Here is a 26621-nt window from a genome sequence, read left to right as displayed (position 1 = left end):
GTCTAGCAGTCTTCTCAATGCTACTAATGGGATAGTGATCAAAGAAGATAGCCACAGGGACAGCAAGCCCTCTCCTCCACTTCCAGCCCAGTCTGGTGACCTCCCAATCTTGCCTCCAGGAAGCATTAACTTGGTGGAAGGTATCTATAGCCTGCACATGTGAAGCACATTAATTGAATATAGCAAAAGGTATTGCAAAATGTTGATGATGCTGTGCATGTTTCTTATGGCTGGCAGCATTTACTGAAGGGCAAAGGTGAGGGCTCGGATTGAAAGTGGGAGAGGATTGATGCTGCAAGCATAGGAGAGGGGAGTGAGACGAAGAAAGAAAAACCTAAGTTACTCATGAAACATTCACCATCAGGGGAAAAAAGACCAAAATCACTGAAAACAGTATGTGCTGTGGATGGTAGCATAAAGTTTCAGTATTAAGAGCAATAATTCTATTGTATTTCACTGTATTCAAGCATAATAAATTAAAATAAAAGTACCTTATAACACATGCGTAAAGACCACTGTCTTGTACCACTGTTGGCCGAAACCAAATAGAATCCTCTTCTTTACTCATTCTAGTTCCGTCAAAAGCTATAGGTTCCTCAAAATCTCCAGGTCCAGAGCTTTTGTACCACATCAAACTAAGGCCAGCACTTTGTGCTAGAGAGTAATTCGCTCTGATATAGCCATAAAATAATGCACATTTTATACGAACAGGCTCTCCCACTAGAACTTGATACTTCTTGTAATCCACCGACCAGTCAGTGCATCCATCAGCTAAAAGAAAAGAAAAAGAGAAATATATATGTGTGTATATATAAATATATACGTATATATAAATAGAGGCTTCAGCCAACTGAATACAGTAGCAGCCTAATATCAGAGCTGCAGTTTAGAGTTACACAGCTGGCATAAAAACCACTCTATCTTACACCATTCCCATTGAACATCTAGCAGCACTATTAATTTTTAAGTACCATGCAAAATTTGCCTATTTTTTTTTCTTTTTTGCTATTAACACCATTTTTCTGTGGTGAAAAAGAGTTATCAGATGAATTGTGCAGAAAAGAGATATCAAATGAATCTACGGTAAATCTTGATAATTCCTATGATATATATGCAGTTATTCTTTTTCTCTATTGTGTAATTTTAAAGTGAATTATTATAAAATATTGGAATTAAATTAGTGTAACATGGTGGCCGTCTGCCACAGAAGGTGTCATAATCAGTGAATCGCATTAATCAAATCCCGTCCAGGTAACAATATAAATGAAAGAAGGCAATTATTGAGTTTCAGATTATGTTAGGACAAGGACCAGTGGTCTGAAGCTAAGAAAGGAAAAGTTTAAGTTAGATCTTGGGGGGGGGGAGGGGAAGTTCTTAATAGTATTGGTGTTTGTGCAGCAGGACAGAGTATTAGGAAAAATGATTCAAGGCATCCTCTCTTGATAAATGAAGGAACAGGTTAGATAGGATGTTACGAGGAATGCCTGAGCTTTCAGTGCTACAAAATGCTGGGGATGAGATAATGTGATGTAAGTGTTTGGTATTTTACTGTTCCTGCTACCAGTAATTCTGTACTTCAGTTTTCCTAAGATGCTAAGCACAGACAAAACTCTCAGTCAAGGTTAATTCTATCCAATCATAACTGCAACATAGATGAACAAAGTAACTTCAGGACAGGATCTATCGATTAGATTTGCTCAAAAAAGAAGGGTTTTTGGTTTGTTTTTAACTTCATGGAAAATGTTGACTTTCTACCAAAAAAAAAAAAACGCTCAAACATTAAAAAATGGTATTACAATAAAAAAAAATCAAAAACTTTTAAGGTGAGCAGACACTTGCAAATAAATGTTTATTCAAAAACCCAATTTTTGTCACAAAAAAACGTTGTTAGAAAATTTACAACCAGCCTTACTATCTATTGCTATGTATTGTACAATGCCAGATTTTGGTGTTTTTTTTTTAATTTGGGAGAAAAGCCTTTTAAAAAAATCATTTTTAAGAGTCCACAAATAAGTAATATAATATAAATATTTGTTATAAATGTATAGGAGTATATATTCTATATAGTCAAATGTTATGATGACATGAACATATAAAGTATGACATAGTAGTATAACTGCCACTCAACATTGTCAATATAGTACAGGACAATATTAGAATCAGGGTGTGTAAGGAATGGCCACCCATATAGTGAAATATTCCATATTGTTCATGGATTGATTAGTTTCCTTATTTAATTTTGGGGGAGGCCAGAGGGTGTTCCATTTTCAAATAACCCAAAGTGTCTGTCCCTTCCCCCCACCCAAAAAAAAAAAAAAATCACCCCTGCGAGAGGCCTAGATCAGGCAAGATTCAGTACTGCAGAAGAGATGAACTTGCGATACATAAATGTATTTTTTTTAAAGTCCCATATCTTGGAAATCTGCAGGGCTAGGAATGGGAACTTTATACAATTTAGAAGGGACATATGCCCAGTTTTCCAGTGTTCAAATCTACTGATTTTAGAATGAATTTCCATTTCTGATTGTTCCAGCTTTTACGTTACTGAGCACCTTAAATCTGTCAGCTTGGAAACCCAGAAATAATCAGTAAATTAAAATGCATCTTTAAGAAATGTTAACTCCATTATACAAGTTATTAGGTAACAGCTTCTTCATGTTAGCTCATTATCAGCTTGTAATTTTGACCTTTACTATTTAATTTAGTTTGTATGCTTTTGGTTTATAATGCCACTTTATTAGCCTAGGTTTCTCTCTCAGGACCTTCAATTTTAATGCTGCCAGCTCCCTTGAACATGATGCATCCATGGAAACATACTATGGAAGAATACTTATTCCACTACATATTTCTGTTTGTGTTGAATGGAGGATCAGCTATGCAGAGCACTTAACCTTGATTTAGTTCAGTTTAGAATTCCCCATGGAAAAAATACCAAGACAATTCATGTATTTATGTCACTTGCAATCTAGTTTAGTGAGCTTAGACAAATGTGTTGGAAGACATAATACACTCATGTGCAAAAAGAAGAGAGAGAGTTAACTATTACGTGAATGAATGCTTTTAAAATTCAGGAGATGTATTAAAGGAGTATGAAAAATAAATTGGCTGTACAAATATTCTACTTGGAATGAAGCTCAGTGAAACTATTACTACATATACAGAAATAATGATATTTCTATGACAACAAACAATACCTGAAAAAGCTTAAATGCAGACAGTTTTTCTGTATTTTGCTCTATTGCTGTTTGCTGTAAAGCACAAATATTATTTAAGTACTTATTACTTACACTGTAATATAACTACAGATTTATATTTGGTAGTTTTACTGTAATTTTGGAAATAACAGGAATAACCATGACTAGAGCATGTTACACCAATTTTATGAAGAGTGTACTGTTCCTAACTTCCTGGATTTGAATCAGCTTCTTGGTGTTGATCTCAGGTTTTATGTGGCTTGAGTTCTGGCTACTTGGTAAAATAGCTCTTTTATATATATATATATGTCACAACAACTGGGATTAGTTAGGATGCTTCTTCTGATTATGCCTAGATTTGAACATCTGGCAGTTGGAGTCAGAGCTCCCAGCTTTGAGACTTATTTCCCCCATTGGTCTGAAATAGCCTGTCAGTTGAAATTCAGGGCACAATGTAAGACCCAGCTATTCCCTCGGGCTCTGAGAGTATAGCCAAATTCCAATTTGCCAGTTGTGGTGGGCAAAACTTGAAAATAAATCCTTAGAATTTCAGTGGAAATTTACAGTTGAAAATCCAGAATCAATCACATACTCCTACATGTTTTGGATCTTGGTTAGATCCAAAAAGAGAATGAGGAATACCTTCCAGTTTGGATGTAGCCAAACTCAACTCTCAGCTCTTCTCAAAATGTCTGCACTATCTAAGGCTAATTCCAATCTTAGTCCTAGCCCTGATGAGCTTCAAGTCAAAACTCAGATGAGAAGGAATGTGGTCCAGAAGAAAAGGCATGGGACTGACAGGAACCTTAGGTTCTGCTCCTCTCTCTGGACAAGTCTTTTAAACTACCTGTTGCTCAGTTCCAATCTGTAAAATGGGATAATGATAGTTACCATTCTTTGTAAAAAAAGCTTTGAGATCTCTTGATCTATACATGCTAAAATTCATTGCCCACTTTACCAATAAACCCGATTTGGAATCAGATCACCACCTCATGCCATAGTCAAAGGGAAGGAGCATTACTGAAAAATGTCTTGCCATTTCAGAATTTTTTAAGCTGACAAAAAATGCTAAAATTTTAATTCCCTTCAAAAACAGGCACTTTAGTGCATGGGTGATATCACCAGTTGGTTTATCATTTTCTCTCTTTCTTTCCTTGTTTTATTGGAAAATGCAACAATAAATTTGGACGTGAATTTGTCTATAAGATTTTGTGCTACACAGCTGAATAGTCCCACTTTGTACAAGGAAGAGATCCTAACTGAGTGAAGTTTAAGCCTGAAGGCATAGCATATTGCCTGCAAAGCAATTTTCAAAATGTAGCATTTTCCATAGTTTCCTGATGATTAACCATAATTCCCATCAACAAAAAACTAAACAAAACTCTTCCTCATATTTCAAGTGGATAACAGGTTCACCACTAGAGGCAATATGTCAGAGTTTTGTTGTTGAACAGCATCATAGAGTTAGTGATTGCAGAAACACATTGCATATAACATACTGACACCAGAGGATTAGTATTTTTACAGCCAACAAAAAACACCAAGATTTTTCTTATGCATATTTATCCTTTCTGAGGTCAATGAATTATTTATATTTTATCTTCCTCTATTGAAAAATGCTCTGCCTTGTCACTGGACAGTTGAAGAACATAAAACAATTTTAGGGCTTGTCTTATTGGAAAAGCAACTGGAATAGTTCCCCATATGGACGCTTTTATTCTGAAATAAGAATGTCCACTCACAAACTATTCCAGCATAGCTATCACGCTTTGAATTCATACCATACCTTAATCCAAAAGAACACTCTCACTGAAATCCATGGGAATTAATGTCCTGATGTACAAATAACTGCAGCACATAGGGATGTACAGTATTTTCAAAGTCCACAAGTATCAATTACGTGCCTAACTCCCATTGAAAAACTGAGTGGGAGTTAAGCACCCAACTGACATTTCTGTTTGAAAAAATATCCCATACTTAACTTCACTGGGACTTATTTAAGCACACACTTAAGTGCCTTCCTAAATAGGGATAGACTAAAGCAGATGCTTGAAGTTAAGCAGGTGCTTACATGCTTTGCTGAATCCCCTCCAAAGACACTACTCAGAAGAATAATGCAGCATGCAGAATGCTATTTGTGCCACTGAGATATACTCTCAATTTTGCCCCACTTCTGCTGTGATCATATGCTTTTCTCTTCTTTATCTTTCAGTACACTTTGTAAAATCAGATCCAGTGTTACCCTTCTTTGTATATGACAACATTGATCACAGCATCACACAATCAATACATACATTCATGCTGGCAGAAAACAATTATGACAAATAAATATGTACTGAGAATTTTCTCAAGCTTGAGCCATTTCTATTATCACTCCATCAAGCAATCACATATTTATTTTATAAATTGAAAAATACTTGAATAATTCAACAGCCTTGAAATTTCAGAGCTGCATTCAGCTGAGTGGCTGTACTCCCTAATCTCCATTTTAATATGCTGCCAGTTATTGCTACTCATAATAGCACAATACAGGGACCATTCACTCAGTTATTTCCTCGAATGGCTTCAGAGTATGAAGTAAACCACACACTACATCACTGTCCTTATAATGAGATCGTTCTGGTGGATAAACAAACTCCCTGCAGGCCCTACCTACTGATAGGACCTAGTGAACCAAATATTTAACACTTCTAAGAGCATCCTCCCTGCCATTTCTCAGGATTGTATGCATGATTTTCAAGGGAATATTTGATGCAGAGAAGTAGAAAATTGAGCTACTGACTTGTGGGTCCATTGCCACAACCTGACAAAGCAACAAAACCTCAATTCAATTTCTGGTTCTTGTGAGGTAATAGGGGTGTCAACGTTTCCAGTATGATTTCAGGAATCTAAATTCCTGTTATATACTACCAATTTAGGTATGCCATTATGTGAAAACCACACTTTCAAAGAGAAAGGTTCAAGTAATAACCCACACTTCCTAAAACTGCATCAGAAACTTTTTTTTAAAAGATATGCATTAAAAAAAGATCCCCCCCCCAGATTTTTTTTAACACATTGGGATTATTTAACATGAAATCCATAAACTTTTAGAAATTCATGTTGGAACCCTTTCATGTTTAAAGCACATTTTCTAATCAGCATTGTTATCACATAGCCAATTTTGGAAAGGTAAAACTAGCAGTACATCCTGAGGCATCTTTTGTACCTTTTTCCAAGCTATTTCCTTTAGTTATTTCAATTAGAAAAAAAACAAACATTAAAAAAGGGAGGTGGAGGAAATGCTCTCAAAAGAATAGTGCTTGAACACAGTGTGCTCAACAAAATGCTTGAACTGATCAGCCATGCATCCACTTCATCTAGTGTCTGTTCTGATTATATTACAAATTCTGGATTGTGCTATTTTTTCTTACAGTATCATTCTAATTGATGGTAACAATACTAATCTCCTCCCCAAATGCAGGAAAGGAGGGCTAAAAAATGTTACACACATTGATAGGCTGAGAATGAGAAAGGAATGTGATCAAGCTATATTTTTTTAAATAGATCATTGTGTTGTCATACTCTATTGTTTTTTTAAAAAGTTTCAATATGAAATTAGAAACATGAAAAGAGTTGATGCTAATAATTTAAAATGACAGTCAAGTACATTTTATATGTGATTTATTTCCGTTTGGATTAACATTGTTATCATAGCTTTGCACGATTAGTAGGCTACAGTTAAGGTTGAGAAAGTGCTTTCATTCCAAGCTCCTATTTTCATTTTGCTTCTATCTCAACAATTTCATTTTGGGTTGAAATTTCTCATGCTTTGGTTTCATTCCAAAAGTGTGTGGTGTTTATATTTTTAAGAGAGGTACATAAAATTATTTTAGATATTTTCATTTGTTAAGGAATGCTTCAGTTACATTTTCCCACACACTTCCCCATTTTTCAGTCAGTTGAGTGTTTAAAACATTAGATTTGGCCCTTTAAGAGGACTAATGAGTGCATTTGCTATATGTAGGGGAAAGACAGGTGAAGACATAAATCTAGTTATGAAAGGAAGTTTTGAGTGTTTGCAAACAGTTAATTTAAAATGCTTCATTCATTATTTACCTTGACTCCCAAGTGAGGGACTAGAATGATCACAAGTGTGGATACTTGATTGATTCAAATCATTCTACTGTAAAACAGGAGAGAGGTGAAAAGACCTGTATGCTTAACACGTTTATAATATATGCTCTACTCACTGCAGAATTTGGGTCTTTCACCCTGGACAAGCCCTGCTCAAGATCACACCTTTGAAATAGTAACCCTCCTTAACAAGTAATCCATCACTTGTACCATGAGTTATAAAAATCGGAAAGCTCACGATAGAACAAACTAGATAAGTTATGAAAGCTATATCAGTCATCAGAGGGAAAACGGCAGCATGCTAGAATGCATAAGGTCTGAATACACTTCTCCCCTCAAACAGGTTCATATCTTTCTTTGCAGCTGGAACTCCCACCCTACTCTGTGCCACAGGTCAATAGTGTCTCTTCTTTGAAATCCTTCCATAAGGTTCACTGTGATGCTCAGAAGTATAGAGTCAATAGTAATATATTTTAAGGAAAGAATTTCCTTGTCATTACCTCTACTGGCCTCCTACTTTGTGTGGATGCATGTGTCATTCTTGTTGGAATTGTATGTCTTCAGGTCAGGGACTGTCTGTATTTGGTATCCTATCACTGGTACTTAAATAATAAAGAACAAAAACCAACAGTTTCAGAGCCTTTTTTACTTCAAAATCTGACGTTTGGATCTCACTAGGAATTTGCCCACTGGAGAGTGACTAGGGATCTAGACTTGCTGATTCATGTCTATCTATTTTAAAGAGTGGGGGTGGGTGGGTGTTGGTAACTGTTAGGGGAAAAAACAATTAGCCCTTGCTCTCACCCCTCTAGGTGCTTGATTCGACTCTAGGATCACACAGAGTTCTAGATTCAGAGTCCAATCTACACAGGCATCTTTTATTGGTGTACAGAAATACAGCTCGAGCTGGGTGCCTCCGGAGAGGGACCCTGCCCCTCAAAAACTGCAAGCAATTATACCCTTTACAGTTGCTAACACTGCCCTCACCCATGTCCAAAGTCCAAACCCTTAATTTGAGTAGGGGGTCTCTGCTCTTTCCCATTGGACAGTTCTGTTGCTGAGTGGAGAGTCCGTTGCCGGGTGCTGGATTTGCTCCAGGAGACAGACAGTCCAACTCTTTGCATTCTTTTTTATCTTCAGTGATAACGGGCAGTCTCAACTGGTTTTGTAGCTGCTTCTTCAGCGTTCCTCTCAGGTCAGCTTGACCTCGGCCTAAGGCTTCATCTACTTTAATCACTTATGCTGTTAGTAACTTATGCTAAGTTATAAGAACAAACTTATTGAACATTCATATAAAATAGCATATAAGCCCTTTTTAATAACAGTATCTGGATACAAATCTATGCTCTGTATTGTACAGGAGGTCACACAAGATCTAATGGTCCTTTCTGGCTTTAAAAATCTATGATTCTCTTAAGTGTCTTGCCTAGAGATAGTGCTCTACATTGTTATATAAAACACTAGGGTTTGATTTGTGCTGCTGGTAGTGCCCTCCCTGGGGCTTCAAATGACTACAAGAAAATCACTAACCTACAAGCACACTGTAAAACCATGGATAGCAACTCTGCTAGTTCCTATAAACTAAGCAAGGTTGGACCAGCTCAGTTCTTGGAGGGTACTTCACTAAGGAAGAGAGTCAATGGAACCACAGAAATGCAGAATCATATAGGTCATCTAGCCCAGGCCCCTGCATGGAGGTAGGCCAAAGTATTAGCTAGATCATCCCTGGCTCTTTCTTAAAACCTCCTGTGACAGAGATTCCACAACCTCCCTAGATAATTTGTTTTAGTGCTTAACTACTTTTACAGTTAGGGTTTTTTTTCCTAATGTCTAATCTAATTCTCCCTTGCTGTAATTTTAGGCCATTACTTCTTGTCCTGTCCTCGGTGGTTAAGGAGAACAATTTATCACATTTCTCTTTTATGTACAAGAAGACTGTTATCATGTCCACCTCTCAGTCTTCTCTTTGCCAGACTAAAAAAACCACCATTTTTTTCAATCTTTCCTTGCAGGTCATGTTTCCTAGACCTTTCTTCATTTTTGTTGCTCTGCTCTGGACTTTCTCCACATCTTTCCCAAAGAATGGTGCCCAGAACTTGACCAAGTGCTCCAGTTGAGGCCTTTGAGTGCTGAATAGGGTGGAAGAAATACTTTTTTTACATCTTGCTTACAATGTCCTAAAATATCTGACACACCCCAAAATGATGTGTACTTTTTTTGCAGCAGTATTGCATTGTTGACTCAAATTTAGTTTGTGATTCACTATAATTCTCAGACCCTTTTCTGCAGTATTCCTTCCTAGACAGTGCTTTCTCATTTTGTATTTGTGCAATTGATTTTTCCTCCCTAATTGTGATACTTTGCATTTTCCTTATTGAATTTCATCTTATTTCAGACCATTTCCCCAGTTTGTCAAAACCATTTTGAATACTAATCCTGTCCTCCAAAGTGCTTGCAATCCCTCCTATCATAGTATTGTGCACAAACTTTACAAGGGTAATCTGTATTGCATTATCCAAATCATTTATGAAGATATTGAATAGAACTGGACTCAGTAGAGATCCCTTCAGGACCTCGATCTATATGCCCCTTCCAGCTTGATTGTGAACCACTGGTAATTACTCTGAGTATGCTTTTCCAACTAGATGAACACCCACTTTATAAGAGGCTCACCTAGACTATATTTCTCTAATTTGTTTATGAGAAGATCATTTGAGACAACATCAAAAGCCTTAATAACATCAAGATATATCACATATACTGCTTTCCCCTTATCCACAAGGCTGTCAAAAAAATATATTAGGTATTGGTTTAACATGATTTGTTATTGAGAAATCCATGTTGACTGTTACTTATAACCTCATTTTCTCCTAGGTGCCTACAAATCGATTGTTTGATTACTTGTTTCATTACCTTTCGGGGTACCAAAGTTAAACTGACTTGTCTATAGTTCCCTGAGTTATCCTTATTCTCTTTTTTTATAGACAAGAGCTATATTTGCCCTTTCCTAGGCTGCTGGGATCTCTCTCTTCCTCCACAAGTTCTCAAAGATAAGCATACATGTGTATCTTTTGTATAGCAGATTACAACCATTTCCCACAGCTGTAATTGTATTCCTCAGTTCTCAGAGTCTGCTGCAGTCCAATGTAATTTATGAGGGAGATATTCAAAGACACAAATAGGCTCTAAGGTGCCCATCCCATCAAATTTCAATAGCAGTTCAGCACTGAATTGCCCTTTAGGCCTTTGTAAATCTCCTCCTCCATGTCAAATACAAGAATGAGGAACAGCCTCAATAATTACCACAAAAGGCAAGGAGTGGTTGGAGCCAAGAATGGCCGTGCTATTTTTGTATGGCAGAACAGCAGGGCAAGCCTTTGATGCCCATGAACCCCAGTCCTGGTTTTGAAGGCCTAAAAATGTGAAAGCTAATCTCGGCTTTCTACAGGCACGCACACACACCTACATGTGTGCATGCGTACATGCACATTCTCCCTTAGCCACTCAGCGCTGCCACTGATGGTGTTAGCCTCATCACAAACTCCTTCCCAGAAAGCTGCTTATGGCCAAACAAGCAGCTCCACTGAGCAGCCAATGTGCATTCTAGCCAAAAGGAATGCATGTGGGAAGACACGTCAGTGATATGAGAAACAGCCTGTTGGAGAGGAACAAGTGTGGCACTGAGACTTAGGGACCACTGTATTTTAATCCCAGTTTTGACACTGACTCCCCTGTGCTGCGTTAAGTCACTAGGTTTCCACATTTAACAATGCTATGGGATATGGGTCTCAATGTTTCCATGTCCACATCAAATTAATCAATTATTCATGGGACTGCTCCTAAACCTCATCTTACTATGCCACCCACAACAATACTAAAGACGACTATTTGCATAGTGGGGTAAATGAGTTCGTTTTGTTGGGGGGGGTGGGGGTGGGGAGATGGGTGAAAAAACATTTCACATGCCCTTCTGGAGAGTTAACATAAAAGCTGTGCTCAACACACCTGGGAGATGGATCCTCCAGATAGATCACTTCAATGACTTCAAACAAGTGAGTCAGAGAGATTTAAGCCACAGAATTACAGTGGATATGAAATACATTTGTGGCAGAGGATGACGTTTATTCAACTAATAAAGTCAAAGTGCAAAAACTTGGTAGTTCTAAAGCTGTTCAATAATGTCAGTAATATGTATACAGACATTCAGAGTGATTGTCTACAGTAACATACAACATTGTATTAAATTCATATTTATATTTCATATTTCATTCCACTGTTACTGTGTGAATGATATCGCTACTTGGTAAATTTGTGAAAATATTTTTATTGAAGTGTCAATCGTAACTTCAGTGGTACTATTTGTAAGATCTCATTAAACTTGCATTACACAAAACTCCCTTTGACTTAACTGGGCTCATCTAATTATGGATAATAAGATTTGTCTCTGTGTTATATTTCACAGTGAGCCCTGCTGTACTCCAAATAAATATTTTTTTGAAATCATGATACGTGTGAGGCAGGCAACTCAATCCACAACTATAGCTATTGGTATATCTGTAACTATAGAGTCTCTAAACATTGTCATATTTCATAACAGACAAATGCTATTGTGATACATACTGAAAAAAGTAATGAAAAAATATGTAACTCATGGGACAAAGTCTTAGGTGATTTTGCCAGAGCAAAATATTCAAATGATCTTAGGTGGCAACTGTGAAATGAGTGCATGTCTCTACATTATTTGATGAACTGTGTGTGTGTTTGTACACATTGGGGCCTACAAAGCAATTAAAGTTGTCATGGATAGAAACATGATGCCAATATTTGCATCAACATATTAATGTGAAATTTACAGTGTTGTTATAAATTAGTTTTGAAAGGATTTGAGGTAATTATTAGTGTTATTTTATGCTCTCTACAAACATCTGAAAAGTAATACTTGAGACAAGAACCCACTCCAGTTCCTACTACAGCCATGCTAGAGTAAGCTGCAAGGGCAGAAGCACTTCTTAAGGCTGAGCATGGTAGCTAGGCAGCTACAGTTTGGTAGCAGGTAGTGCTCAGGTGCTAGGATATCCCAGTGATTTCATAGCTACCACATTAAGCCTGGTGGTGAGTCATTAATGTCACGGCTACTATTGCTCTGTCTAGCAAATGAGTGAAGCTGGAGTGGGAGAGTGTTTCCCCCACTTCTGATCTGCCCAGACACAGAGGGTCAGACTAGGATCTCAGTTTCACCAGCATAAATCTGGAGCAAGCAATTAAAGATTGATGAGGACACAGCAGCCAAATGAGGACAGACACTTGAATGGAATGAAGTGGCAGGCTGCAACTTTTATTAAACTTTAACACAAGGGAGTGGAGCGACCTGCCCATCACTCTTTCTCTCTTATACCAGACATTTAGTTGGTTCCAGTGTAGGTTTCATAGGGCTCCCTAACATATAACCTGTTAACTGGCACCAGGGTTAGAGACCTGGTAATCCATAATTCGAGTGGCTCTCCTCAGCCTACCTTCCCAAGAATCAGCTCTCTCTGAGTCCCAGCACCCTCTCTTCTGCAGGGGGGACAGAGGGTGCAACAGGGTGGGGACCTCGACCCGTGAGGGCCTCAAATTCTGACTTTTCCCACAGAGGCCACAAGGTTTCACCCTATCACATGATCCCAAGGCCCATCACCAAAATCCCAGATCTTTTACCTCTGGGAACTGTTCATTTCATTCTCATAATCACACTGGAATCCGGCTGCAAGTGGCTGTGAATGGACACCACCATCCCAGTACTTCAGTTCAGTACTAAGCACATTCCTACTTAACCCACTGTAGCTCAAAGGTGTTGTGAGGAAGGCAAAAAAACCTCCCCGGTCCTCCACCAATTGGCCCATGGAAGAAAAGTTCCTTCCTAATCCTTTAAACTGGTGATAGGCTAGACCTGCAGCATCTGTCTGGTCAGGTTCCCATTCCTAGTTCAGGTGGGCTGATGGCAAAGAGCGGGCAGAGGCGCCACATGGCCCTTGCACTGGGCTAAATCCTAGGAATGGGAAACGGTGGCTGATGAGCACCCCTCTCTCCCAGCTGTCCAAAGGATCCCAAATACTAGTGGGAGGAGCTACCTATTGTCCTTATGGCAAGTGTCTCCCTCCCTTGCTAATGGAGCTGTCCTCCTTTCACCACTGGCCCCTCAAGTTACCCCTCCCGTTGATGGGGGTAGGTGGCATTTAGAAAAAACTAGCCATCTCTTCAACATGAGAAATGCCCAATTTTCTTTACCAGGAATAAATACAGTAAATACCTTGTGATGAGCTGCACTAATAATACTGCATAAGAACATGCAGGGAAATCCTGGCCCCATTGACATCAAACAGAGTTTTACCATTGACTTCCATGAGGTCAGAATTTCTCCCCAACATTTACATAGACACGACTGGCTGACACTATAGGGCTGTGGTTTCCTCTCACCTCACGCTAATATGGCTACTTTCAGTCTCAGCCTTGCTGCCTGACAGTTGCCAGGAAACCAACACAATACTTCTATTATTAAGGATTAACTATTCTGGTGCGTAAAGTGTGTATTAAAAATAACAATAATAGTAATGTTGAACTCACACAATGGAGGGGCATATTTTTAATTTCATATGGTGATATCTATCAGAATGTAAAAGTTTCAGTGTGAATCTGTCAGCAGCAAAAGCAATTAATGGTATTTGTGATATGCTTACCCACAGACACCAATCCAGAAACATTACTGCAGCAATTAGAGGATATGTACGAATGTCAAAATAAAAGAACAAGCCATTGCCAATCCAAAATTTGTCATATTGAGTGGATCTCCTTTTATGTGCAATGACTGTTAATTTAATGAATGCTGAATGCGTAATGTAAGAAAAACAGAAAAGAAAAATAAACTATTTAAACTATGTTTTAGTTCCAACAGTTATAAAACCCCAGATTGACTATGTTTACAAAAAAGGCTTCTCTGTGTATGGTGTGCAGGGATAATTGAGTGTTTCTTAACAAACTTTTAAAGACAGATCACATTTGTTTGTGCAGTAATCACATATCAATTCATTTCTAATTGAAGAGGTATTATGCTGTAATTGTTTATTAATATATGTTCCTTTCTTGCAGATGCCACCAGCCAGAAAACAAGGCTATTTAATTCCAACAGAAACTTCTTAAAAACCCTAGCAAGGAAAAATAATACACACCTGAAATTTGAAGTGAAAAATATATGAACAACCCTGTATCTACAAGGTAAGTATTATGACAAGTCATTGTACTTCTCTTTGTACATTTCTTGATTTTAGAAGAATTCATCTTCCCATAACATCTAGTATTCCCTTCCTTTTTTGCCCTGATAACCATATTAAGTCTGGAAAGCAAAGCTTATGAAAGACATACTAAATCTGTGAAGCTTTGCTCCCAGTATCAATTCACATGCCACTTGGCATTCCTTCTGATTCTACATTCTTTATGTTTGATAAACTTTCTCAACTAACCTACAAAGAGATAGAGGCCACTGGGATAATATAGTGGATTGATACTGTAATCTCATTACGCAAAGGAAAGGAGAAACACTGTTACACCTTAATTGATTGGTCTCATTACAGTTGGTATGGCAAAGGGGTGATAGGGACAGCCACTAGGGCAGGAAGAAGGGAACGGGGGGAAGGGAAGAGGAAGGGAAAGGAGAGGAGGAGGAATGGCTACCACACAACACCCACTAGGCTGAAAGCAGGGTGGAGGCGCGTCAACAGAAGGAGACAGAGGAAAATGAGGAACACAACTCCCAGCACAAGATGAGAAAAGACGGCTCCCCCTGCTGCACTGAGGAAAGGAGGGGAAAACTAAAACATCATGGGGGAGTGTGCATCAGTGAAGGGATTAACAAAAAAAAAGGGGGTGGGGGAATCTCAAGCGACAACAGCGGAAAGTGGGTACGTGGGCAATGAGGGCAGACCAGGAAGGGGAGCAAACAGCAAGGGATTGGAATAAAGTGGGGGGTGTCAGAACAAGTATGCCACAGGCGTGGAGTAAAAAACAGGGTAGGTTCAAACACAACAAATGGAAGGGGAGGAGAATGGGGCTGGCAACCACGCCTGCACCACGGGACAAAGACGGGGCAAACAAACTAACCAAGGACCCAAAACCAGAACAGGGCAAAACAGAGCAAACAGGGTGGCTAGAAGGGGGGTGGGCGGGGCAGGCAGCAAAAGGAAAAGGGGCAAACAGCTGCAAAACCAGGACAGTGGGAGAGGCAGAGGGGAAGGGGGCCCACCTGCCAAATACAGCAAGGGAGGGAGGACAAAGCCAAGGGAGGGGAAAGGAAAGGCACACCCACAGGCACCCAAAAAACAAGTGCCCACTTGTTGCCGCTGCTGTCTTGGGATGGATAGAAAGGGAGAGCAAACTGCTGGGCTGGGGAGTGGAGAATAGAGCCAGAAGGTAGGTAGAAAGGTGGAGGGCGCAGTGGTGGTGGCAGTAGGGGAGCGAACAAACCAGGGGAGGGCTCCACGCTTTTCCCCCAGCTCCCCACAGCAAAGGCACCTACCACCTCAGAAGCAAAGATGTTACAAGGCTCCCTCTGCTCCCTCCTCAGCTCCAGCAGCAGCAATGACAACAACAGCAGCAACCAGCCAGGGGAGGCCCCATGTCATAAATATAAAGGGAAGGGTAAACCCCTTTAAAATCCCTCCTGGCCAGAGAAAAAAATTGTCTCACCTGTAAAGGGTTAAGAAGCTAAAGGTAACCTCACTGGCACCTGACCAAAATGACCAATGAGGAGACAAGAATCATAGAATATCAGGGTTGGAAGGGACCTCAGGAGGTCATCTAGTCCAACTCCCTGCTCAAAGCAGGACCAATCCCCAATTAAATCAAGATACTTTCAAAAGCTGGGAGGAGAGAGAAAAACAAAGGGTCTGTGTCTGTTTATATGCTGTTTCTGCCGGGGATAGACCAGGAATGGAGTCTTAGAACTTTTAGTAAGTAATGTAGCTAGGTATGTGTTAGATTATGATTTCTTTAAATGGCTGAGAAAAGAATTGTGCTGAATAGAATAACTATTTCTGTCTGTGTATCTTTTTTGTAACTTAAGGTTTTGCCTAGAGGGGTTCTCTATGTTTTGAATCTAATTACCCTGTAAGGTATCTACCATCCTGATTTTACAGGGGGGATTCCTTTATCTCTATTTACTTCTATTTCTATTAAAAGTCTTCTTGTAAGAAAACTGAATGCTTTTTCATTGTTCTCAGATCCAAGGGTTTGGGTCTGTGGTCACCTATGCAAATTGGTGAGGCTTTTTATCCAACATTTCCCTGGAAAGGGGGGGTGCAAGTGTTGGGAGGATTGTTCATTGTTCTTAAGATCCAAGGGTCTGGGTCTGTAGTCACCTAGGCAAACTGGTGAGGCTTTTTACCAAACTTTGTCCAGGAAGTGGGGTTCAAGGTTTTGGGAAGTATTTTGGGGGGAAAGACGTGTCCAAACAGCTCTTCCCCAGTAACCAGTATTTGTTTGGTGGTGATAGCGGCCAGTCCAAGGACAACGGGGGGAATATTTTGTACCTTGGGGAAGTTTTGACCTAAGCTGGTAAAGAGAAGCTTAGGAGGTTTTTCATGCAGGTCTCCACATCTGTACCCTAGCGTTCAGAGTGGGGGAGGAACCTTGACACCCCAAAAGAGATGGAACAAGTGGGGCCTCACACTACCCTCTGAGAACTCACACCAGCAGAGTCCTCTCCACAGCGGCAGCAGTAGCCGGGGTGGGGGGGGGGCAACCAGCCTGCAGGACAACCTCAAGAGAGTCAAAGGCAGGTATATCAGCCTCAGGATGAACAGGTCCCGGTTTCCTGGATAGCCAAACAAAGGCTACTCCAGGCCAATCAAGACACCTGATGCCAATTAACCAATTAAGATCATTAGGCTAATAGAGACAGGTGGAACCAATCAAGGTCTCACTCAGACTGCTTAAAAGCTCTCCTTTCCAGTTCTCTGTAGAGGGCCCAGGTGAAAAGAGCTGGAGGAGGAAGAAGCAGCAGTATTGCTGTATCCTGAGGCAAGGGTGAAGCTAGGAAGAGGGGATCACGGGGGAAGTGGCCCAGGGAATCAAAGCAGCATTTAGCGGTGGAGGGAAAGCCACCAACAGCTTCTATCCTTAGGGTCCTTGGGCTGGAAAGCAGAGTAGAGGATGGGCCTGGGTTCCCTGCCCCCTCCCCCCCCATACTCTACAGAGATCCCCTTGAGAGGGGAAGCAAGACTTGATCCATTCAGGAGGGCGAACTGTGCCTACTGAGCTCTATGGAACAACAAAGTCTGTGGGGTATTTCCCCTTTCCATCTCCCATACTGGCCTGTGATGGAAGTAACTCAATAGGCTGTGACTCTGGCCACTACACTGTGAAAGGAAGGTCACATTGGGGCCTTAGTGAGTTTCTGAGGCCCCTGGATCCACCAGGAAGTGCGGGACCCACAATTACAGGCTCGGAACTTTGTCACACTGTGTATATATATCTTCCTACTGTATTTTCCACTGCATGCATCTGATGAAGTGGGTTTTAGCCCATGAAAGCTTACGCCCAAATAAATGTTAGTCTCTAAGGTGCCACAAGTACTCCTTGTTTTTTTTACTGTTACTTTAGTGGAAATATATGAGAAGAAAGGCTTTTTTTTTTTTTTTTTAACCAAAGCTTACTTTTAAGTTTAACAGGCATACTAATGTTAAAGTGGAGTATACTGAAATCTAGACTAGGATATGTGAATTAGGTGCCCAAATCACATTGAAATTCAGAGGGAGTTAGGTTCATAACTTTGAAAATCATAACTCCAGTCTTCTGCTGATTGATAAATCAATGCAATTAGCTTCCTCTAAAAACAAATCAAAACACATTAATGTAAATTAGTTACCACAATAAGGAAATGCAGTTTTGGGTCAATTCAACAAACCAAAAAGATTCACTCCTGGTTTGGAGATGAAGATACTGCTGGACTAAAATTGGATGCATATCAGCACTGGGGATTGCTATATCATGAGGAATATCTCACTCTCCTGCTGTTTTTTACTGTACAGCACTGTGATACTATTCAATTTTGTGTGAACCACACTACTTCATCAGTCAGTAATGCACTGAATGTGTAACAATATCCATTATTGGGAAATGAGGCAATAGAAGTGTCCAGAATTATGCTGTGTATCATATTTTGACACTCAGCATCAATTTTAATTCACTGCATATGCCTAGGTGATGCCAAAAGCAATTGTGTCTGTATATTTGATTATATTATACAATGGGGCTGAATTTTTATTTAGTTTTATATTGAAGTGTGATTGTTTGCCATTAATTTTAGAACAAATTGTCATTTCCTGAGAAATATCATATCTTCCAACACCACCTCAATGTTGCAGTAACAGTGACAAAAATCAGACACTAATAATGATTGCACTTCTAAAGAGAGAGTCCTGCAGTCTCCTAGTAAAGCTCTTCCAGTTGTCCAAGGAATGGACATTTCTATAAAGGGTGTCAATGAAGCTAGAGCTGGTGGTAGAACAACCTTATATTCTAGGTTTCCTTATGACAGTTATATTGAGTGATGCTTCACTCTATTTGATCTCTATGCAGCTTTTATAATACCTCAAATCCACAGAGGTAAAGAAAATTCTGGTATATACTGTAACACCACAGAGATAAAACAGTTTTTGATCTGTGATTATTTAAAATTGCCTTAGAGGTTGCTCAATTCAATGTGTAATCCCCCTTCTATCCAGCTCCTTTCCCTCCCCACCACATGGTTTATTTATTAAAGGTGGGTGTTGCTGCAGTTTTGGGTAAAGAGCTGATGAGACTCTGAAGTCTCATATTGTAAACTGGAGGCCTGCCAGGTCAAGGGTCACTGGAGTCAGTCTGATGCTAACAACACAGGAAATCTAATTTGGAATTTACAGATGGAAGCTTGGATCTCAAGTGTGTGCTCGTGTCTAAGGAAAAAATATTATGACACTCGGTGTCAGCATTGTGCCTGTGGTGTTCCATTGTCAAGCAAATCTTTGTTTTGCATCCCAGCTTCCATTAGCCTTCAGAGAGGCATATAAATAACAGCATTTATAATGTACTGAGTACAGGGTTGCGTTAAGCAGAAAAATAAATGGTTTTTAAAACTCGCCTTTATTTCCCCCTGTTGGCTTCTATAAGTCAAAAAGAATTTTCATTGCTAAGTATTTATATTACAGTAATGCCCAAAGGCGCACACGGGATCAGGGCCTAACTATGCTATGAGCTGTACAAATACACATGGAGACAATGATCCCCGGCCTGAGGAGTTTACAGTCTATTTATGTGACCAGCAGGGAAGAAACTGAATGCCACCCCAGATTTGTTTTCATTTGATTATTTTTTTTTCGTATTGCTGTGTGGCTATTAAAAGCGGATGGCCTAGAAATGCTGATTATGTGTTCTATTCATGCTTGAGTTTTTAAATGAGAATTTCTGAGTGCGTAGTTGTTGTTGTGATAACTCTAGTCACACACATACACACACTGTGCTAGGCTCTGCACAAATACAGAAGAAAAAGAAGATTCCTGTCCCTGACAGCCTACACTCTAGGTATAAGACAAAAGACCACAGCTAGTTACAGATAGGTGGGGGAGTACAAGAAAACAATGAGAATATTGGTCAGAATAATACAGTGGTCTCATCTCACCAGCAGCCTAACTGATGTTTTTTGTAGAAAACTAGAGTTGTAAGGAGGGTTTTGAAGGAGGATAATGAGGTGTCTTTGTGGATGATTATAAGGAGCTCCTCCAAAGTATGAGGGGCTGATGGGAGAAGGTATGAAGGTGTTCATTCAAAAGGATAACATGGGCAATGGAGGCTGGCATCATGGGTCAAAGTCAGGAGTCGTCATCACAATACTGAATCATTGATGATATCTGGGGTGGGGATAGGCCATAAAGGACCTGGGGCTAGGAAAATGACTTTTGCAGCACCGTAGATAGAAGGGCAAGATTGTTTTTGTTCAAGGCCAGAGAAAAGGAGGTTGTAGTAATCAAGATGTGAGATGATGAGAACCTGAACATGAGTTTTACCTGTTTAGCTGTACAGGGAAGGCTGTATTTAGAGATGTTATGAAGAAAGAATTGGCAAGTTTTAAATATAGCCCGGATATAAGAAGCTAGAATGAGGTCCAATTCAAATATGATGCCCCAGTTTTTGGGTCTGAGTGTTAGGCAGGATGGAGGTGTTGTGATCAAGAAAGGAGGTAGAGCAGTGGTTCTCAACTGTGGCCCACCGCTTGTTCAGGGAAAGCCCCTGGCACGCCAGGCTGGTTTGTTTACCTGCCGTTTCTGCAGGTTCGGCCGATTGCGGCTCCCACTAGCTGCGGTTTGCTGCTGCAGGCCAGTGGGGGCTGTAGGAAGTGGCATGGGCTGAGGGACGCACCAGCCACCTCTTCCCACAGCCCCCATTTGCCTGGAGCGGTGAACCATGGCCAGTGGGAGCCGTGATCGGCCGAACCTGCGGAAGTGACAGGTAAACAAACCGGCCCGGCATGCCAGGGGCTTTCCCTGAACAAGCGGTGGACCACAGTTGAGAGCCACTGAGGTAGAGGGAAAAGTTTTGGGGGAGAAGATTACAAAGCTCTGTTTTAGCCATGTATGGATATTTGTGTCCCCCCTCTATAGCTCACACCCCCTTCGTGATACTGACCAGAGACTTTTTCCCCTTCTATACTGTTTTTTTTTCTTAGTATTTTACGCTGAAGGCCATTCCTTATCCATGCTTGTAGTAATAAATTAGTACCACTCCAAGAGCAAAGAATGGCTATTCCTCTGGTGTGTTCTTTTTGAACCTAGTATAAGCACTATCAGGGTAGAAGAGAGATCTGTTTCCCATTTAACATCTTAGGCTTTTAAGCTGGGTCTGCAAACAGGTGGGATAATATTATTTACTAAACTCTCCTAGTTTATTGCAGTATTCTTAATGATCATGGAAACTTACGTGATTTTTCTTCCTGAGTACCATTTTGTACACTGCTGTACTGCAATCTGTATATAAACTCAGCTCCTATAAGGATTACTGGCAGTGTTATTATCACGCTTTCCCTCAGAAGGCTCAGTCTTTTATGGGAATAAATACCAAATAAACCCATTTACCCATTTTTGGTCACTTAACCACAGCAAATCAAGTCTTCCACAAACATCAAAAGGATTCTATTAAAAAGAGCAGATTGATCTGATGCTTAAATTAAGCATTCTGTTAGAGGTTCCATTCCTCTCAGCTACCTTTTAAGAGCAATGTTGGAAAAGCTTCACTAAAGGATTAATGTTGTTTATAAAAACCTCTCAGCAGCCTGTCCAATGGTACAAGTAGCATTTTAGAATAATGAAAATAGAGCATGAGACAGCTTTTGTGTGACAACTGTAAATCAGTACTTTCATATTGCACTAACCATTAAGACTAGGCAGTGGGGGAACAAATATTCCCTGTATGTATGTTGTATGCGTGAAAGCTCATTGTATGGCATTTGGCATATTATTTTACACATATAACGGAGCAAATATATTGGATGAGGCACAGAAGTATTCATCCCATGATTTTCATATTCCCCTTCCCCATCTTCCATCAAACCTGGAGTTTTCTTGTTTTCACATTTCTCAGAATTCATTTTGTTAATGACAGTGGAGAAAAGATGGGCTACTTTTTTTAATTGCAGGGATTGAAAGTTCAAAATAACAAAACCTGCATGATTATATATGTTCTCTAGACGACATTTTATATTATGGAGGTATTGTTAGTAACTCCATCATTAAGATTGAATTGAGATTTGCACTTAAAGCAGGATTAAAATCCCTCTATTTCACTCTTCATTGATTGAATTTAGTTTCTAGATTTAACACAACCACAGTTCAAAGCAGAGCTGAATTTTGTATTCTATTTGTATACAACTTTTACTTTTTTCTAAACAGAGGAAAGTGTGACTTAAAAATGATCTCTTTATGATTTCCCCCGTTGTTCCCCTAAGTGAGTTATGGGTTCTTTGTACCCATAGAGTGACAGTGACCCAAACTTCAAACCTCACACATACATACACAGTCCCACCTCATATAGGCCACTTACCAAAATGTTCCATTATTTCACTGATTAACCATACCATAATTTAGCTCCACAAGGAAAAGTTTTGGAACTACCCAGACCCAACAGCTGCTTTCCTTGTTCTCCTATTGCTCCTAGCCGCTATGTCTGACAAACACCCTCATCACTCCTAACTAGAGGTAGTCAGAGAAACTTTGATGAAACCACATTCCATTGGAATATTCAGTTCCAACAAAATCAAAGCCCTTTGCAAAACTACGTTGATTTGGCCAGAATTTCATTTTAGAATAAAATTGTGGAAGAAAAGTTCAAAACAAAATAACCTCATCTCCAACTTTATACTTTTAACACTAGATAAACTGATAAAACATAACACATTATACCACTGCACGTCTACAGCAAATACATCTTAATTTAACTGAAGTTGCATATTGTGGCTGCAGAGTACCTTCTGCATTGATTTTCTCACTAAACTTATGAAGTTTGCAGTTCAGAAGGTTGCATATGTGTGTGGCTAACCTAGTGATATAGTACAGATTGCATGTGAATTCTGGCAAGAGGAGGAGGAAGACATGCAAACTGCTGGTACCAGCTGTAGGCAGGTGCCCAATGCAGGTGCTTATTCAATAGTGAGTTGGTTTCCTTGATAAATCAGAATTGGAAGTAGATTAGAAGACATCCCATCAAGAAGCTGGGTAATGGTGTTGGAGCTCCTAATTAGTACTACAGTAAAGAAACAACCCACTCTCCCCCACCCCCTTAACCCTCAGAGGAGGGAGGGATGTGGAGGTTTCAACAATGGTGCTAGGACCAGGTTAACGGGGATGGTAGCGGACGGAGGCTGGCAGCAGCCCTCCACCAAGTTGGATGGTCTATAATAGAAAGGATGACCTGCTCTGTACAAGTTATTGCCAGATAGTTCCCCAGATGTATTACTTAATGAAGTTGCAGCCTAATTATATCATATTCTGGTGTCTTGTCTTTCTTTCTGAAGTGCCTGGGACAAGAGCTGGTAAGCTTGTAAGGTGAAAAATGTTAGGGAAGCCTCTTTGCAAGATTTGCAGTCTGATAAATTCCCCACTCTGATACACTTCAGCAGCTGTGCAGGTCATAAGGTTTTCTTGCCATGCAGAACTCTTAAGGGACAAGGCATTTTGATGTCCTCCAGTCAAAGAGTCCCAGGTGAGAGAATTAAAATGCACTATTTTCAATTTGTTGCAACTCATCTAAGAAAAGAACAGTGAAGCTTCTCTTTGTTCCCCCCTATCCTATGTTGTTCTATTACAAATCAAAAGCCTGGGATGTTTCACAGAAAAAAATCATTTGCCTTTTTGGAGAGGTTGAGCAACCAAATCTTCATTTGACTTCAAAGGGAGTTGCAGGTTGTCAGCACCTCTGAGGGGAGGAAAAAAAAACCCAAAAAACTTGCACAAAGACAGTTGAATCAAGCCGCTGTTCAGAATTAAATATCTTCACAGTGTTTTACAGTATTCAACCACTTCTACTCAAAACTCACGAAATGCCAGTGTTAAAGTTGCAAATGCAACCTTAACTCTTCGCCTTTTAATGTCCTGGAATTCTGAAAGCTTCTAATTCTATGATCACCTGAAGTAGTATAGTCTAAAGTTATACAATTTGCTACAACCGGAGGTACACATTCTATATGGTATGTTCTGCACTCAATTAAAGGGTCCCACTCATTCTCACCTGCCACACATTATATTGATAAAGAAATGGAATCAAGTTTTCAGAAGTGACTAGTGATTTTGGGTGCCCAACTTGAGATCCTTATACACACATTAAATAGTCAGAGGGTGGATGCTCTGTACTTTCTGAAAAGTTAGGCTCAAGTTTGTGTCACAAGTTTGGCACATGGATACTGAAACACCCAGAATCACTGGTCCCTTTGGTAAACTTAGACCACATTGTACAAGTGTGATATTATGGTTATTTCAATCCAGAATACCTAATTCTCCTATCACAAACAGAGGATTATATCTGCTGGAGAGAAAAAAGAATGAACAGCGTCAGAATTAAAGATACTAAATATCTATAGAAATGAACAATTGACAAATTAAATGGGATAAGATCAACATTTCACAAAATAATCTTTTTCAGAGTTTACCATGAGTTGTCAATAGCAGTTTAATTTTAAACTTAAATTATTAAAAAATGCAATTTTTCTACTACTCATAGATAGTTCATGATGTTATAACATTCATTCATCTAAATCAAGGAGCCAGACATAAGAAGGGGTCGAGAAGGGAGAGAACAAACACAGTTTAAACCACTACATAGAGCAAAATTACCTTAAACAAAAATTCACACTGTGTACATGAGTGCAAGAATGAAAATGACGGTTCCACAACTAAAAAATAAAAAGCATTCATTTAAGCTAGGAAGCAAAGCATACTCTGACAAATTTCCCTTAGGTACAGCCTCTTTCATTGTACCCAATATAACACAGCCAATTATTGTGCAGCACCATCTGTTTCCTCAGACCTGTGTCTAGCAGGTTGGAAAGGCTGTTTTACCTCATTTCTGGATCTGTTAAATTTATCTCAGACGCAGGGGCGAAAGAGCATGTTAACTGCTGTTGCAGGAAAAATGGACATATCCTGATTGCAATATAATAGGAATTACCCAATGATCAGATTAATGATTTCTTTCCACGGATCAGGTTCCCATCTATAAAATAACTAATACTAATACACCTAGTCATAAGCACATTTGTAGCATACAGATGATCTTTTATTAATGAAACCTAGTATTTTATCCTTTGAATATAAATTCTGAAACTTGGAATATTATAACTTTTCAAAAAGGAAATACAAAACATCAACTTTAAAAATAATTATAGGCCAATCCTGCCATTGGATCCTTACAGAAGGGCATTGCACCTTTATGGAAAACAGCCTTAATCAAACTTATTAAAATTATAACATTTAATGGAAAAGTATTTTCACTCACCCCATGACAAAGCAGGATTGTACATTATAGCATATTCTTGAGTGCTTTGTCCAATTTAATTACAAATGACTGAAGTGATGGAGCTTTCACCACCGCCTTTGGGAAACTATTTCACCATTTCTCAAAATAGTTAGGGCATTTTCCTTTGCTTAATTTCCTTCCATTACTCCTACTTACGATTCAGAACTGGAAACTATGGCTGCTATTTGAAAGAACTTGACACTCTTTGAGTGGTCTCAAATTGATTATACACTAAATAGAAGAGTATGTTCCAATTAGGTCATTATGATATATTAAAATTTTGTAGCAATTGGAAAAGTAGAGAACACAGAGACAGTGTGCAACAGTGGATCCCAAAATAACAATTTGGAATAATCAAGAGAGACACTTACAGAAACGAGGCAAGCAAAATATTGTGGGCAATGATTTTTTCAATCTGGTACATGGGAAAGTCAGATGACTCAGATGTAACTGTGAGTGATATAATTGGTATACCCAGTTCTCTGTAGAAAGCACAGAAAATGAACTTGCATCTAGACTTAATAATATTGCTCATTTAGTTGAGTGATAGCTCAAATTCAGGCTTTGAAGGGTGCCTTTGTTTCAGTGAGAAACTACTGACCAAGTCAGTGTATTTTTTAAGACTTGTCTATGCTGGCGGCAGCATATAGGGTACAGGCATTACACATGAACCTACAGGCTGCAGTGAAAGCCAGGCGGCATCCATCCTGAGGTATGCAGCTACACACAGAGGTGAAAGGCTCTGACAGAGGGGAGGCAGCACACTATTACACCGCTAAAACAGCACTGTAGTTGAGGGAGAAACTATTGGGCGTGTAGACAGCCTTGAAGGTTTATATACCCTAGGTTCTGGTATGTCTGCCCCCTCTCGCAGCAGCTGTGCACAGAGGTTTAGGTAATTGGGTTTCAGGTTTTTCCTGCTGTGGGCAGGAGACAGCATGGGGAAGGGGGGAATTTTGCTTCACCTCCCCCGCCCCCGGTTAGTCTCTCTGGGACAGGGAGCAATCAAGCCTTGCACAGGTAGATGAAGGGCTGTTCTTTGGCCCCAGGTGAGCCAAGGGCAGGATACTTACAAGGGTGAGAGGCTGGGGAAGCCTGGAGTAGTGTTCGATTATCAAAGGCAGCCTATCAAGGTTGGGGAAGGGGACACTCCAGGTGAAGCACTTACCCAGGCAAGTGAGCTGGCTGCATTTGATGGTGGGACAATCAGCAGGGATTTGATACAAGTAATCAGAGTTATTG

General features: G+C 39.7%; 1 protein-coding gene across 1 annotated transcript in view; it reads right to left on the bottom strand.

Moving 5' to 3' along the window:
• Positions 1–21444, bottom strand: part of IL1RAPL1 (interleukin 1 receptor accessory protein like 1) — a 543775-nt gene extending 522331 nt beyond the window's left edge. Inside the window, exons 1-2 of the mRNA XM_077812318.1 lie at positions 21294–21444; positions 492–771 (exon numbers count right to left, since the gene is read on the bottom strand). Of these exons, the coding sequence (XP_077668444.1) occupies positions 492–771; positions 21294–21444 (431 nt within the window). The remainder of the gene's footprint in view (positions 1–491; positions 772–21293) is intronic.
• Between the last annotated feature and the right edge of the window lie 5177 nt (positions 21445–26621).

This window comes from Eretmochelys imbricata, chromosome 1 (assembly GCF_965152235.1).
Source record: "Eretmochelys imbricata isolate rEreImb1 chromosome 1, rEreImb1.hap1, whole genome shotgun sequence".
In the NCBI taxonomy this organism is placed as follows: Eukaryota; Metazoa; Chordata; order Testudines; family Cheloniidae; genus Eretmochelys; species Eretmochelys imbricata.
The sequence above is the reverse complement of the archived record's forward strand: the minus strand, read 5'-3'. Positions and strand labels throughout refer to the sequence as shown.